General features: G+C 40.3%; 1 protein-coding gene across 1 annotated transcript; it reads right to left on the bottom strand.

Moving 5' to 3' along the window:
• Positions 1-586: 586 nt before the first annotated feature.
• On the bottom strand, positions 587-14,784 carry LOC308079034 (CD5 antigen-like; the record flags this gene model as incomplete). The annotated part of the gene is made up of 10 exons (XM_080420371.1): positions 587-688; positions 2,035-2,189; positions 2,571-2,780; positions 3,228-3,446; positions 3,623-3,730; positions 4,212-4,332; positions 4,448-4,653; positions 4,881-5,123; positions 6,324-6,428; positions 14,742-14,784. The coding sequence occupies 10 exons, from the start codon at positions 14,782-14,784 to the stop codon at positions 587-589; spliced, it is 1,512 nt and encodes a 503-aa protein (XP_080276497.1).
• Positions 14,785-16,380: the final 1,596 nt, after the last annotated feature.

Genomic DNA, 16,380 nt, shown 5'->3' with positions numbered 1-16,380 from the left:
ATGTCCCTCATAGTGTCTTCCATGCTGTTTTGGATGTTGTATTCTGATCTTCTGCCAGTCTGAGAAGTAACAGAGACAGAGAATAGTTGATGAAAACTAATAAATATTAATCAGTTCAAGGGTTGCTTCAGTTCAAGAGGTTATTGATGTAAACACATATCCTACCACAGTCCATGTTCACAAATGGACTGTTACTGTAACATGCACATTACCTGTACAACACTTATTTAAGTGATGACTTTTTATGTTATCCTTTTAGCCTAAATGTTTTACTGTACCTTACCTCTGTGCTGTTTACATTTCTTGACAGATTGAAAGTATTAAATCAATCAATCAAAACTAAGTCAGGTGGAATCAGATGAAAGCATTTAAAACGTACCAGAACACTGGAGGCCACCAAGAGAACAATGTCCTTTGTCCTGTAAAGTAATGTTACAGTCTGCCAGCTTGTGGCTGTTTGCAGGACAGCTCAGTCCTGACACGACTTCAGGTGGACTTTGCAGTAAAGGTCCAAAGAATTCAACAGGCTCGCCGGTCTCTCCACATTGCAGCTCTCTGCAGATGGTATTTTGGACATTGGTGTCCTTCAGGGTTTCTTTACAGACAGGGTGTCGTTGACCTCGATAGAGTATCTCCACATTTCCAGAACAATGATCTCTGGAATCCTTGAAATCAGCCTTGATACTGGCTGCATGGAAACGGTATAAAAACTTCATGTGAAACAGGTTTTCTACGCATGTACAGAGATAACATACCACTAAAACAACAAACAATCTAATATAATATCACCTCCAATAATATATAATACTACAAAAATACATCATGCTCTTACTTTCACAGGTGACATGAGCAGTGGAAGTGCATGGGACAGAGTCATTGTACTTGGCCTTGCAGTGCCACAGTGACGTCTCAGTGCCATTACAGTTGATATTGTCCAGTATTCCATGATGTCCAGTTCTGGTGGTGCTGGTGTAAATCACCTGAAAGAACACATTCAATGTATTCTGAATAAAATGCCTTTCCTTTGCCACACAAAACATTTCTGAGTGTGTGTGTGTGTGTGTGTGTGTGTGTGTGTGTGTGTGTGTGTGTGTGTGTGTGTGTGTGTGTGTGTGTGTGTGCAAGCACGACAAACACAGCAAACTAGTTCTCTCCGCCAGGCCGGGTTGCTAACCCATTGCCTTCAAGCTTTGGAAGGCAGTTACTGTTATAGCGCCACCATGAGGCCAATTTAAAAAACATTGGGTGGAGCCGTGGAAGTTCCTCTTTGGCTGCTGAGAGTGTGCGTACAAAGTTTCACGGCAATCAAACATGATTAAAACATGCATTTTGTGCAAAACAGGCCCCACCCACAAATTCTAAAGCCAACCGTAGCCAATCAGAATGGAATCCGCCGGTGCGGGAGTATAGTGGGCTCTACCTGCCCAAAGTGTATCACAGCCCTGCTACACTCCTACCCTCTGGAGCTACCAAGCCCTCCAGGCAACCTTCTTGATCCATTTGACATCGTGGAGCAGTATCATAGTTTTTGAGAAATTTAAATAAACTAATAAAGCTACTTTTCAATTTGCATGCACCCAGCAATATATATTTTCACACAGATTTTTTTTTTTAAACAACAAATTTGTAACAACAGCATAATATTGGGTTGGGATGTGCAGGTGAGATTTAGAAAACCCTGTGTGGTTTATAAAGTTGGGGTTGCAATCAATGGGAAAAGTGGGCATGGCCGCTGCCAAGGAGACATTTTGGTGCCAAACTTAATGCTTGCAAAGATTCAGAATAATGATAAACACCTAGTTTGACCCCTCATAAGCTACTTATACTGAAGTTGAAGTCCAACTTTTAGAAATGTGTTTTGAGCTTTATAAACACATGGATGAACATTTCTTGGTAAGGAATTTATTGTGATTTTGGCCATTTTTCATATGATATTTGCTGACTACTGATTGTGCAAATTTGACCTGTGAGGTCTTTTTGTGTGCCACAGATACATGATTCATTTCATATTAACTATAAAGCATGAGAGCTCACCTTGCCACAGCTCAACTCTCTGCAAACCACTTCTCCATCATGTCTGTCCCAGTCTGAACCACACACAGGCTGCAGACCCATAGAACTATTGATATAAACTGCACCATAACAATCACTGGGACTGTGGATGTCCAGGAGAGTTATGTTGATCTTTTCTGTTAAAACATTAAGGGATTTTACAATGGGGGGGAAATCCATTAAATAAGTGAAATGCATTTAATTGAAATTATAAAATTAAGACGTAAAGAAACATGCTCTGTTTAATCTGTTTTGTATCATCTTTGAAGTCACAGAAATGATTGACCAAAAGAGAGGCATGTAGTCTAAACTGCTTAAATGTGCACTATTAAGTATCCCCAATAAAATGATACAAAATACTTAACAAGACTACCATAACAAATTTAACTCATGGCTTTTATATAATGTTTTCCTAATGTGTGTGTAAAGCAACACTTAAAGCTTAACACAGGAGTTGGCTCCTTTTTCCAAACCAGCTGCTGAGCTGAAACTATGAGATGTATGAATATTCATATTACCTGAGCAGTTCAGTGTGGATGGAACTGATTGGCTCCTGTCGCAGGTAAAGTTATGTGTGACACTGACTCCACATCTCAGTTGTTTACACATCATATCAGCTGTTATTGTGGTGTTTTCATTGCAGGTAATATTCCACATGTCACCGTCCTCCACCACCAAGGTTCCAGAACAGACATTGTCCCCGTCTTGTAGCCGTAACATGGGGTGATCTGTTAACAGACATGAAAACGAACACTTTAACCTACTGTACATCTTTATGTGAAAATGTAGCAACACTTTGGCATACATATGTATGTGAAAATGGACCAACACTATGGCATTGAACATTTGAACATTCATTAAACAGCAAACAAATACATTGTATTGTGTGCACACGTATGCGCATGCATAATATTAGTGTGTGTGTGTGTGTGTGTGTGTGTGTGTGTGTGTGTGTGTGTGTGTGTGTGTGTGTGTGTGTGTGTGTGTGTGTGTGTGTGTGTGTGTGTGTGTGTGTGTGTGTGTGTGTGTGTGTGTGTGTGTGTGAGAGCTCAATCTTTCAAACGGAGTGCTGCTTCTTTCCACATATTAATGCATGTCAGTATGTGTGGTTTGTAACTGACAGCTGTTGGAGATTAGAACACAGATGTAAACCACAGTGAAGTAAACAAACGTACCTGAACATGTGATGAAAGCAGGTTTAGAGCATGTTGCAGGCAGAGGGTCTTTAGGATCACACTGCCACAGATGGTCTTCATTTCTGGTGCCTGTACAATGAATTCTCTTCTTGCCTTTGGAGGTGAACCCCTCTGGTGAGGTCATTTTGGTCGGGTCAGGCACATCTTTTGCCATTCCACATTTGAGGTTGTTGCACACAAGGTCAGCTTGTTCCTTTCCTTTAAGTCGGAGAAAAACCAACATGAGGTATTTAATTTGGAATTATATGAGAAATACTATCATTGCTGCTGCTGCTGCTACTAATGATAAATAATAAGAGCCCGGAATAACAGTCCAAAGGTCCATAAATGATCACACAGGAATTTATGATGACACATTATAGTGTAACTCTTACCCCAGTTGTCAGAACAAACATAGTATTGTGAATTTTCCTCATTTGACGTTGTGGTGAATTGGACAGCTCCGGCACATTTAAAACCATCCAAACTTATTTCAATCTTATCTACAAGTAGAAAGAAAGAAAGAAAGAAAGAAAGAAAGAAAGAAAGAAAGAAAAAAAGAAAGAAAGACCTTTTTAAAACAAAAAAAATACATTATCAATGTCCAAGCTCAAGAATGGTAATGAACTGGAATGGAAATATTTTCATATATTTTCTACAATGGTGTAAACAATCATAATGGAATAGGCGTAATATTCAGAGAAAAATAATTGTATATTTATGAGAGACAAAAACTTGAATATTCTGTGAGAATAAAGTCATGATTTAGCAAGGAAGAGAAACCCTCACTTTCCACATTATGCCTGCAGTGGATGACCTAATCAAATTATACTTTGCAATTAGAAATACTATCACTATTATAAAAAGCTTCTAATAGCAGCCTCATGAACTGGATCTGATCTCTAAAATGTATGACATGTTTTAGTACAATTCTAGATAAACCGAATACTTTTTAATCACAAAGCAAAAGTGGTGTGTTCTTACCTGAACATGTGATCCATTTAACTGAGTCCTGAGTGGAGACGTTGACCCCCCAATCACTGAAGTTCTGACAGTTCCACAGCTGATCCTCTGTCCCGTTACAGTTCACACCATTGATCCATACCTTATCAGGAATATTAGTTATATTGTGTTTCATTATATAGATACAGTTCACATTATTAAATATGAGTAGTATTGTGTTTCATTATATAGATACAGTTTACATTATTGATCCATACCTTATCAGGTATATTGGTTATATTGTGTTTCATTATGTATGAAGATCCATTCACAGCCTGTCCACAGCCAATACTCCTACACACCACATCTTCATTGTTCTGGTTCCAGTTATCATGACCAACGAGGCCCCATTCATAGTCATGATGTATTTCAATGTAACCCTCACATGGGTTGGAGCCACCTTTAAGGATCAGCCTGGTCACACCTGCATGGTTACATGTCATGTTAAATCTACAGTATAAACACTATTTCAAAAACAAACAAACAAACAAAAGCTGATAAAGCCACACATGGGAAAAGTTTAATTGTGTTAAATGTTGTGAACCTGGCAATATGAATTGAAGGAAGGAAGACAGAAAGAAAGAAAGAAAGAATTTGCAAAAGCCTGCCAGCTGTAAATATTGACCCACTAGACCATTAGTTTCATCTCACCTCTCACTTCCATCCAGCTCTCTGGTGACTCTCCACGGTCAGAGATGTTACACTTGTAGAATCCTTCATCAGACTTGTTAACATGGTGGATGGTCATCTGTCCTGTAGACTCAGTCCTGATGAGGGATCCATCTTTATAGAAATCAGCTGGGCGGTCAGAGGAGGTTCTCCTGTACAAGCAGCGGAGTGTGACATCACTTCCCTGGACAGGAAGTAAAGGACTCTCCAGGATCACACCTCCACCTAGAACCAACAGCAGTGAGTTATGAACATCTATAGAACCAACAGCAGTGAGTTATGAACATCTATAGAACCAACAGCAGTGAGTTATGAACATCTATAGAACCAACAGCAGTGAGTTATGAACATCTATAGAACCAACAGCAGTGAGTTATGAACATCTACAGAACCAACAGCAGTGAGTTATGAACATCTATAGAACCAACAGCAGTGAGTTATGAACATCTATAGAACCAACAGCAGTGAGTTATGAACATCTATAGAACCAACAGCAGTGAGTTATGAACATCTATAGAACCAACAGCAGTGAGTTAAGAACATATCTAGAACCAACAGCAGTTTGTTATGAACATCTTTAGAACCAACAGCAGTGAGTTATGAACATCTATAGAACCAACAGCAGTGAGTTATGAACATCTATAGAACCAACAGCAGTGAGTTATGAACATCTATAGAACCAACAGCAGTGAGTTATGAACATCTATAGAACCAACAGCAGTGAGTTATGAACATCTATAGAACCAACAGCAGTGAGTTATGAACATCTATAGAACCAACAGCAGTGAGTTATGAACATCTATAGAACCAACAGCAGTGAGTTATGAACATCTATAGAACCAACAGCAGTGAGTTATGAACATCTATTCATACGTACGTACGTAGGGGTGAGCCGTCTAGAAGTGTGTCTGTCTGCTACTCTCACAAACCACTGGACCAATCAGAGCTAAATGTCTTGTGTACGTTGCCAGTAGAACAAGGAAGTAAATCTATAATTCAATATATTGTCGTTTTGTTGTCAGAATATATTTTCACATTTAGTAAATTCATATTCTCAGATCCACTGTCCTGTCATCCCTCCAGAATTCTTTGTTTGTTTGGAAACAAAGAATCAGGATATATAACAGTAATACTCAAATATCTATAAGTTGGAAATAGGACAGTGACTCTATGACTTTTAAGTTAAGTGTTAAGTTATTATTCAAACTTAAAATATTCTTTATCAAGAGAACAGACGTAACCTCTTGACCTACAAGGTTAACACAACAACACTATACTGATAGACATACTGTAGTCAACATGTGACATCATATCTATTGAATGGAAACACATCAATATCTGTGTTAACATTCAATGATAGTATGTGAATTATGTCTGTCTACACATTAATATATTGATTATATACAGTAATTATATTGATTGTACCAGAGATGGTAATGTTGATGGACTGGCTGAGTTGTCCTGACTGGGACTCACACCAGTAAACACCACTGTACTCAGTCTGCAGGTTCCACGTGTAACAGGTCTCTCCTACACAGAATCACAATGAAAAGAAAGAGGCATTTCACTTGAAATCAATCAATCAATCAATCAGTCTGAATGCCAGTCCGTCCATCCGTCTATCTATCTGTACCTACATACCGTTAATGTACCCCCAGTCATTGCCACATGTTCCACTCCTCCAACGGGTCTTTCTTCTCACAGACCACCCTGGCACAGACTTCCCTTCTTCCTCACAGCTCAGTGTGATGAACTCACCACTAAAGAACTGAGATCTGTCAGGACTGACTCTCACTGACACTGTATATGGAGAGAGAGAGAGAGAGAGAGAGAGAGAGAGAGAGAGAGAGAGAGAGAGAGAGAGAGAGAGAGAAAAAAAAATAACAACATGGACATTAGATCAGGGGTCTTCAACAGGGGGTCCAGGACCCATAGGGGGTCCTAAGAGCTACTACAGGGGGGGCGCCAAATATTTTGTGATAGGATCATTCTTTTTTACAATAACAACTTGAACCCTATTATCCCTATTCTGAGGAGAGCAAGTTAACAAGTGCTTTACAGGACCCTGCTGGATGATCTCAGGCAGCAGCCTGGCTCACAGATAGTTAAAAGATCACAGATATACACAAGTTGTGAATGAAATGCATGTCCCACCCGATTGTACAATAACCCTCCTGTTGTACGCCTGGTGTTACAGTAGGACCCAGGGCCCTATCTTGTGCTCCACCTTACCCCTTATGCCTAAACCTTTATAGGCATATTTTACCAATTTGAAAAACATTTAAAAATAGTTTACATCAACACGTTGTGAGCTTGTAGATCGGCTGAATAAAGAAGGTGCAAAAATAAACGACAACGTTTTGATGTCAGATTACATCTTGTCAGATGTAATCTGACATGTAAACGTTTATTTGTGCTTTACACCCTGTTATTAAAGTAAAAGGCTCCAATCATCTGAGTTGCTCCAGGCCTTCTTTATATGTGTTCGCTTCTGAGACGCACCGGATCAGCCTGATTTCGCCTTGAGGCGCGGTGGAATATCCCTTTAATCTTGTAGATCGGCTATTTGAACTATTTTAAAATGTTTTTCAAAATAGCAACAAAAAAAAAATGGCATAACGGTTAAGGCGGCGGGCAAGATAGAGCCCCCAGTGTGCTACCCGTTACCACAGTTATAAACGGACACCGGGCCGTACTTGCGAACGATGCAAGTCAGTAACAAAGTTTGGAATTCTTTCCCCAGGAAAATGGAAACATTATTATAGAAATAATAATGAAACGCTCTCACACTGTAGTGTAGTAGGGCTCCTATGACAAAGTGCTACACGCTCTTCATCAGACTCATGGATGGGAATGCATTCCCCATTTACCAGAGGTGACCAGTGTCACCAAGAGCTGATTTAGGCAAGCATATAATATTCCTCGAAAAATGACATAATTTCAGGAAGGCGACGTTGTAGTTGTTGTTAAAGTTGCACCTGTTCTTACACCCACCGTGTGGTACCTCTAACATTATGACCACAGTGGTACCTCTAACATTATGACCACAGCGTGGTACCTCTAACATTATGACCACAGTGTGGTACCTCTAACACAGCGGTTCTCAAACTATGGGTCGCGACCCAAAGTGGGGTCGTGGGAACGTGCCATTGGGGTCGCGCATTGGTAACAAATCAAGAAACTAAAAAAATAAAATGGTAACCAACGTGAAGGGGACGGTGATGAATGCAATTAGTGTTCATTCAGTATAGCCTAGTCAGGCAGGGTTGTTATATAAGCCTGACCAGCTGTATCTATTTTGTTGATTAACACAGTAAATGGCAGAAGCCACAGAGCCAGTGGTGTAAAGTAACAAAGTACATTTACTGAAGTAGCCTACTGTACTTAAGTACAATTTTGAGGTACTTTTACTTTACTGGAGTATTTCCAATTGTCTATACTTTTACTTTTACTCCACTACATATCAGAGGCGAATATTATACTTTTACTCCACTACAATTATTTGAAGACTTTAGTTACTAGTTACTTTTCAGATATAGATTATATTATGAAACATACATTAACCACTTTAGTCCCATACCTAGGCTATTTGAAAATAGCCGATCTACAAGCTCACAACGCGTCGCAGCGCGATAATTTGTGAGCTTGTAGATCTGCTATTTTCAAACATTTTTGTACTCTTACTTTTGGTACTTTAAAGGAGTAGTTCACCCCCAAAATGACTTTTTTTCTATTGATTACTCACCCCATGGAGCCTTGAATTCATGGATTTATTTTTGTTTTTGTTGCATTCCTTCCTTTATTATTTGATTATAATAAATGTGTCCCCATTGATTCCGGTAGGAGACACAAATGCATTTGTGTCTCCTACCGGAATCAATGGGGACAAATTTATTATAATCAAATTATTGTCTTAGGAATGCCACAAAAACAAAAATAAATCCATGAAATCAAGGCTTCATGGGGTGTGTAATTGATAGAAAATAAGTCATTTTTTGGGTGAACTCCTCCTTTAAGTACATTTTTAATGCCAATACTTTTGTACTTTTACTCAAGTAATTTTTTTATTCCTGAGCTTTTACTTGCAACGGAGTACTTCTACATTGCAGTATCGATACTTTTACTTAAGTAAACAAATTGAGTACTTTTTCCACCACTTTAGAGAACTGTGAGTTCATGACAGGGACGGCCACTTGACTCCTCCCACACAGACAGCTCCAACACTGACAAAAATCCAACTGATTTTAGCCGTTCATAAACCATTTACTCAGGACTTATGTTCAATATGAGCGGGTGGTACAAATACATGGACCATGGGTCCATTTGGTTCCATCTGTACCCTCGCAGAGTTCAATTTAGATAGCGCGGGGCGCGATGCGGTCGCCAAAATAAATCCCTCATAGTATGGGGTCGTGGACGTGGTATAAAAAGGTTTGAGAACTCCTGCTCCTGCTCTAGTCCATGAGCCAGACAAGATTTCATTATCGAAAAGAGTGGGCAAAACCTACCTATATTAAATTGTTTATAGGGTCAATATAAGTAAATTAATGTATGATAACCTTTACACAGGAGCAGCTTTTTCATATTTATCACACATTTTGTTATTTTCCCCATACATACATGACAGGTGAAAAAAATAGTTATCATAATGAAACTTCCCCTGTTGATTACTTACATGAAGACAATGATTTATCGTATTACAAGTGTTCTGAAATTGTATATTTAAATATGCAAATTGGGCATAGGAAAATATGCCCGAATTTGCATAACTTTCCAGAATCAACATTGGAACATTGGACAAAGCCAGAGTCAACGTTCTTATTTGATTTTGTTATAATGTTGGAGTCAAAGGTTTTTAACGAGGGAATATTCAATATCTGGCTCAATTTTGGGGCTCTGGCTCATGGACTAAATGCCCAATTTGCATATTTAAATATACAATTTCAGAAAACTTGTAATAAGATAAATCATTGTCTTCATGTAAGTAATCAACTGGGGAAGTTTCATTATGATAACTTTTTTTTTATTTAGTAATTTTTTCACCTGAGGAAAATAACAAAATGTGTGATAAATATGAAAAAGCTGCTCCTGTGGAAAGGTTATCAATCATAGATGTATTTACTTATATTGACCCTATAAACAATTTAATATAGGTATGGTTTTGCCCACTCTTTCGATAATCATTGCTCAATTTTGGGGTTCTGACTCATGGACTAATTGTGTTGTACCTGTTCTTACACCACAGTGTGGCACCTCTAATGACCAAACTTATGAAATATGGAGATACAAGGATCCATGATGTCATCAGACAATACTGACATTGTGTCAGCACGACATCAGCGCACATCATCCACACACACGCACGCACGCACGCACGCACACACACACACACACACACACACACACACACACACACACACACACACACACACACACACACACACACACACACACACACACACACACACACACACACACACACACACACACACACACACACACACAGTTCTGAATGTAGAGATAGATCACAGAATCCCCATTCTAGATTGGGTTGCCAACATTGCCACCCAGCAATACGGGACGGGTCGCACACACACACACACACACACATGCCACACAATGATGCCGCGGCCACCTGAGGGAATCTCACACAAGCACACACACACATACAGTTCCCTGTCAACTGAGTGGCACCCCCAGGGTCCTAGTACCCTTCCCATACAGCACACAAACACACAGGGAGGCAGACAGATGCACTGCCTGGAGCATGAAGCAAAATATTGTCCCTTGTCCCTTTACCCGAGACAAATGACGTCCTTTACGGGATGCGTCTCTTTTGGTCAAAATACGGGCCATTGACTGTTGACTGTTGACTGTTGGCAAACCTGATTCTAGACTAGATTGTAATCTAGAATCCTTGTTATAATCATGTTTCACTCATCAGTTACAGTATCTGTGGTGAGGGTCACAGTAATAGTTGATGTAACTCTCACTACAGATTGAATCTATTATCGCATCATGATAATACTCCGTACAGCCCCCCCATCAGATGCTATGCATTGTGGGATGTGTGGTCTGAGAGGTGACAGAAACCTTCCAAGGCTGTTTTCACAAAACTACAGTTTGAGTCTATAAGCTGTGTTTCTAAAACTGGAGGCTCAAACTGTACAACCAATGTTTCATTTCATAGCTATGATTCTCTACTTACTATGAAGTAAAACATTTTTTTTTTGTTAAACCAAACATTTTAAGATGATGCATACATTTAGTTTTCATGCCCAATCCTTTCAAAAACCAACAACAGATGATTGTAACAAAGTATTGTTCACAAACGGAACATTTTAAAAGTTTAAATAAAAACTTGTCACTTGCCTTCTGAGGTCACGGGGCTGGTGGCTGCTATGCAGAGCAGCAGAAGCTGCAGAAACCACATTGCAACTGTAGCTCCTGACTAGACTGACACACACACAGAGTCATCACAGTGGTTTATAACAGAGACATATAAAGGTAGACGCCTCCTCAGACTCTGGGGCGTATGTATCTGCGCCGGGTGTCATATTGGGGATGACTAGTTCATAAGAGGAAGCCACGCAGCTACTAGTTAGTTAGTTGGAACTTGCTAAACTCCACACTCGGATTTTTGAAATAAATGTGATTTTACTGCAGTCTAAACAGGGCCTCAGAGACATGGTCAGTTTGTGTGCAGCTTGGGATGAGACTGGTTCAGAAAGAAGATGTGTTCAACAGCCATCATTTTATTCTATTGTCATTAGTTGTGTCTTCATTTGACAAATTGAGGCTTCACCACATCGCCCAACTTTAAATTACAGAGTGGCAACACAGCAAAAGTTGTGCAAAACTGTTATCTTTCAGCGATATTTTAACATTTTACTTCATTGTCTCCGCCAGGCTAAAAGGCATGGCGAGAGTATGTTTTGCCCCCTGTCCGTCCGTCCGTGTATGTGTCATTCTGTCTGTGTAAAGCTAATCTCTGGCACCGTTGGTTTGACCGCAGCGACACTCCCTGGATGCCAGAGCAGAACCTCTGCCCCGAAATTTTTACAGGAGGCCGATTTTGACAAAACACGTTTCTTGACAGTACTCCTACAGATGTTGTCCAAACATAACGCAAATCGGTACACAGTATCTCTATAGTCATTTAACGAAACAGGTCTTTCAGATTTTTCATATTCCAGATTGGCTAAGATTGGCTTCCAAACTTTGCAGGAGTGCTAACAAAATGCCTCAAATCATGAACAGCGTGCATTGTCCGTTAAATTTGGCACGCACTTTCCCAGTAGGCCGATGAAGAAATGGCATTTGAACATTTTCAAGTCAGCCTCATGGTGGCGCTATAACAGGCCGATTTGTGTTTTTACCTGCACCAATCTGTGCACCAAAAACTTAGTCGGTGCACTCCCTAGAGGTCAAGGAAAAACCTTTACCCTGCATTTTTCACATCTGCCTTTTATAGCGCCACCAGGAGGCGGACTTATGTAAAACAATGTTTTTATATTACTCCTTCAGATTACATTTTTACATGATCTCTATAGTCATGTGATCAGGACGGATCTGATTTTTCAAATTCCATCTTGATTGGCTAAGATTGACATGGGAGTGGCCGGTTTTGAACAAAATGCCGCAAATCATAAACGCAGCGTCCGATTACGGTGAACCTTTCATGCATATTCGCACTACGTTGAGGAACAAATGCCACCCTTATAACATTGCCCTATTATAGCTCCACCAGGAGGCAGATTTATGCAAAACATATTTTTTTAATATTAGCCTACTCCTACAAATTTATTCCAAACAACACGCAAATCGGTACACATTCTCTATAGTCAAGTGATCAAGGCGGATCCTATTGATTTTTCATATTCCATCCTGATTGGCGAATTCCGAACATTGCTGGCCCACCATGACCTACCTGACCTGGCGGAGACCTGTGCTCCGAGGAGCACTTTTCTAGTTTACTTATTTATGTGTTTGTTTATTTATTTACTTACTAACCATTATATTATATTATAATGATCTGCGGCTTTGATGTTATAATTGCTTTCAACTGTCTTGGAGTGATATGTGTTATAGTTTCACTGCCATTAAAATATAGAACCCAGACCGATGATGATCAATTATTTCAGTATTTCAAAGTTGATAGCAAATAGAAGTTGTTTGGTCCAAAAATTATATAATAAATATTTTAATTCATTGTTGATTTTTATTTTATTTTTAATTTAGAGAGTATAGCCAATTATTTTTTACCCCTTTTTATCCGCAATTTAGTCATTATGCCAATAGATTCCTCCTCACACACATGTCTGTTTTGTCACTGCTGTTGAATCCATATGCCATATGCCATGCCATATGCCATGCCACATGCCATGCCACATGCCATACCATATGCCATGCCACATATGCCATGCCATATGCCATGCCATATGCCATGCCACATGCCATATGCCATGCCATGCCACATATGCCATGCCATATGCCATGCCATACCATATGCCATGCCACATGCCATACCATATGCCATGCCACATGCCATACCATATGCCATGCCATATGCCATGTGACATGCCATGCCACATGCCATATGCCATATGCCATGCCACATGCATGCCACATGCAGTACCATGACATGCCTCAGGGTGAACAGCACATCTGTGCTGCTCTTCCTTGGCATAAACCAGGTACTTTCTTACTGTAAATCGCTCTGGATTAAGAGTTTCTGCTAAATGCCTAAATTGTAAACCCATAAGCAGTCATAGTAAAGATGGTGTGTTTACACTGAAGGCCTTTAGATCAGCTCACGGTGAAAATTGAAACAGTCCCCAGGTCTCTGTGGTCCCCAGGGCAGTCACCATACATATTATGGTTTATAACCCAACATGTGATGTGGATGTCAGGTCTTAGGAGCATAAAGTTGATTATGTATATTAGTTATAGAAATAATAACTTTTGCTAATAAGCCAACATTTGATAAAATCATTGAAGCTGAAATTATGCAACTTATGTGCTGCCCTATAATCAATGATTAATGTGCTTTGAGTTATAAAGATAATAACTACACTCACATTCACAGCTTGGTTCTTTAAACTTACATGAAATAGAGTAAATTAAAGTGGGTCAAACCATGAGAGACCTCAGTCTATTTTAGGAGTGTTTATGTTCCTGTGAAGCTGTGTGTTGGTGCAGGTGGATGTGGTCTGTGGTTACAGAGAGTAGCTTACACCAGTGCTTCTCAAACGGCTTCATGTCAAGGACCCCCAAATTAATTTGGCCGTGGACCCCCATCTAAAAATATGGGACCCCCAAACCACATTTCTGGTGTTACATTTTTTTTTTTTTTTAAACATTTTTTAAATAGCCGATATAGGGTTAAACTGATTTTGATATATGAACACATTTTTGCTGGGTAAACCTACTCAAGGACCCCTAGGGGCCCCGGACCCCACTATGAGAACCCCTGCATTAGACCACAGACCACCATAACTCTGAGAGTGTACAAATGGAACCAAATGGACCCATAAGGGTTCATTTGGTTCCTAACTATCAAATAATTTAGCTGGGGACCCCCTGGAACCCCCTCAAGGACCCCTGGCTGTCCCCGGACCCCACTTTGAGAACCACCAGCTTACACCTCTCTGGGTTTTTAGACTAGTATTAGTGTTCGTCTAAAAAGAGGTTATTTAGAAAAAAGTGTTTACCTGAAAACTCATAAACCACAGGATGTTTAGACAGTCATCTCTGCTGTGGTACATGTTTTTTTTATCTCTTCTTCAGTTAAGCAGAAAATGGTTCCCAGAAAGAGAAGGATTTATCTTGTGATCTTCACACCTTGAGAAGTGTGTTGGTTTATCTTCATCTTCATCTTCCTCATGGTGTTTTGCTGCAGGGTTACATTTCAACATGTGGTTTAATGTGATCAATACTCACTGGGTGCAGACGTTTCCCAGCCCTGAGTTCTGCCAGCACGCTCAACCGGGCTGACAAGGCTGCATTTTCAGAGTCTGAAACACATAAATGAGGCTTTAACTACTTTCATGTTGCATACACCAAATAAATCATTAACATAGTTATAAATTATTATCAACTAGATCATACCCGTCGGGGCATATGAGCACCCAAAGTATGTGCAGTTTGGGTTATGCTCTGTGCACAGACAGTACATCAGGGATAAAAAGTGACTTAGTATTTGGCACCTGCAACAGTTCCAACACACACACACACACACACACACACACACACACACACGTGTGCGTCATGGTCCGCTTGTTTGACGGATGTGGCAACACCGGTGCAAGGGGGGCCATGTCCCCGGGGTCACGGACCACTTGGGGGTCCTCGGAGCCGTCGTGCATGGTACGTGGCCGCGCATGCACGTATGAGACAGTGAGTAAACAACAGGCTAATACGCTTAGCCCCAAAAGCTAACAACATACTCTTGGGAGCCCATGGCCACGCATGGCCATGCATGCGTACATACGTGGATGCGCATGTACGTGGCTGCCTATGCATGCACACGTGGCCACGCATGCGCAGTAACGGCGAAAACTCCGGCCGTAATTATTTTACATAAAAACGCTAATAAACAGCTGACATTTGGGCAAAGTAAAAAAAACGGACGTCTCTGGTCCGTGCACATGGTAATGGTCAATGGCTGTGTGCAAATGCAGATCAATTGCTCCAGCCACTGAGGAGAACCAGCTCAATGGCCTTGTGGTTTGAGTCTACCCTGGGACTGGGAGGTCGGGGTTCGATCCCCGGCCGGGTCATACCAAAGATTCTAATAATGGTACCCAGTGCCTCCCTGCTTGGTACTCCCTGCTTGGTACTTGCTCCTGACCTATGGTCCTCAGGGCTCCTGACCTATGGTCCTCAGGGCTCGGCTTACTTACTACTGAGGAGAACTGATGTTGGGACAAACAGAGCTTTGTTTAGATATTGGAGGATACTCAGAAGCAGTGAGTACCACCGTGTCCTAATTGGACTTTAACTTTGTTGGTGCAACAGGAAAAGGGGGGCAGCTTGTCACCTATAGATCAAAAATACTTTTAAGCATATCAGTCTCCAAATGAATGGACAGTCATATCATTGTATTGTATAGGAAGAATTATACATTAAATGTCATCATACTTAACAGTGACCCATCAGATTGTCAACAGTGACCGTATATATTGGAAGATGATTTATCCTTTTCTCTGACGCCATGCTTTAAAGTAAGACATCTGTAAACACAGACATCTACTGTTGGTACATTTAGTTTGACAGTTTATATGACAGGGACAATGTGCATTTAAAACTTGAAATAATTGGACACTCTAAATTGCTGATAGTGTAATTATTTATCAAATTCAGGTCTATTTCATGGAATATTCCTACCTGTAGGCCTAGCTGATACTGCAGTTATCCTGTAAGAAGTCCAAGGTAGACTTACTGGTGTGTGTGATGGTGATTTCTCTACTTTTGACAATGT

The sequence above is a fragment of the Gymnoscopelus braueri genome, assembly GCF_963280865.1.
Source record: "Gymnoscopelus braueri genome assembly, chromosome: 22".
Lineage (NCBI taxonomy): Eukaryota > Metazoa > Chordata > Actinopteri > Myctophiformes > Myctophidae > Gymnoscopelus > Gymnoscopelus braueri.
Note: the sequence above shows the minus strand (reverse complement) of the source record. Positions and strands in the feature narration are given on the sequence as shown.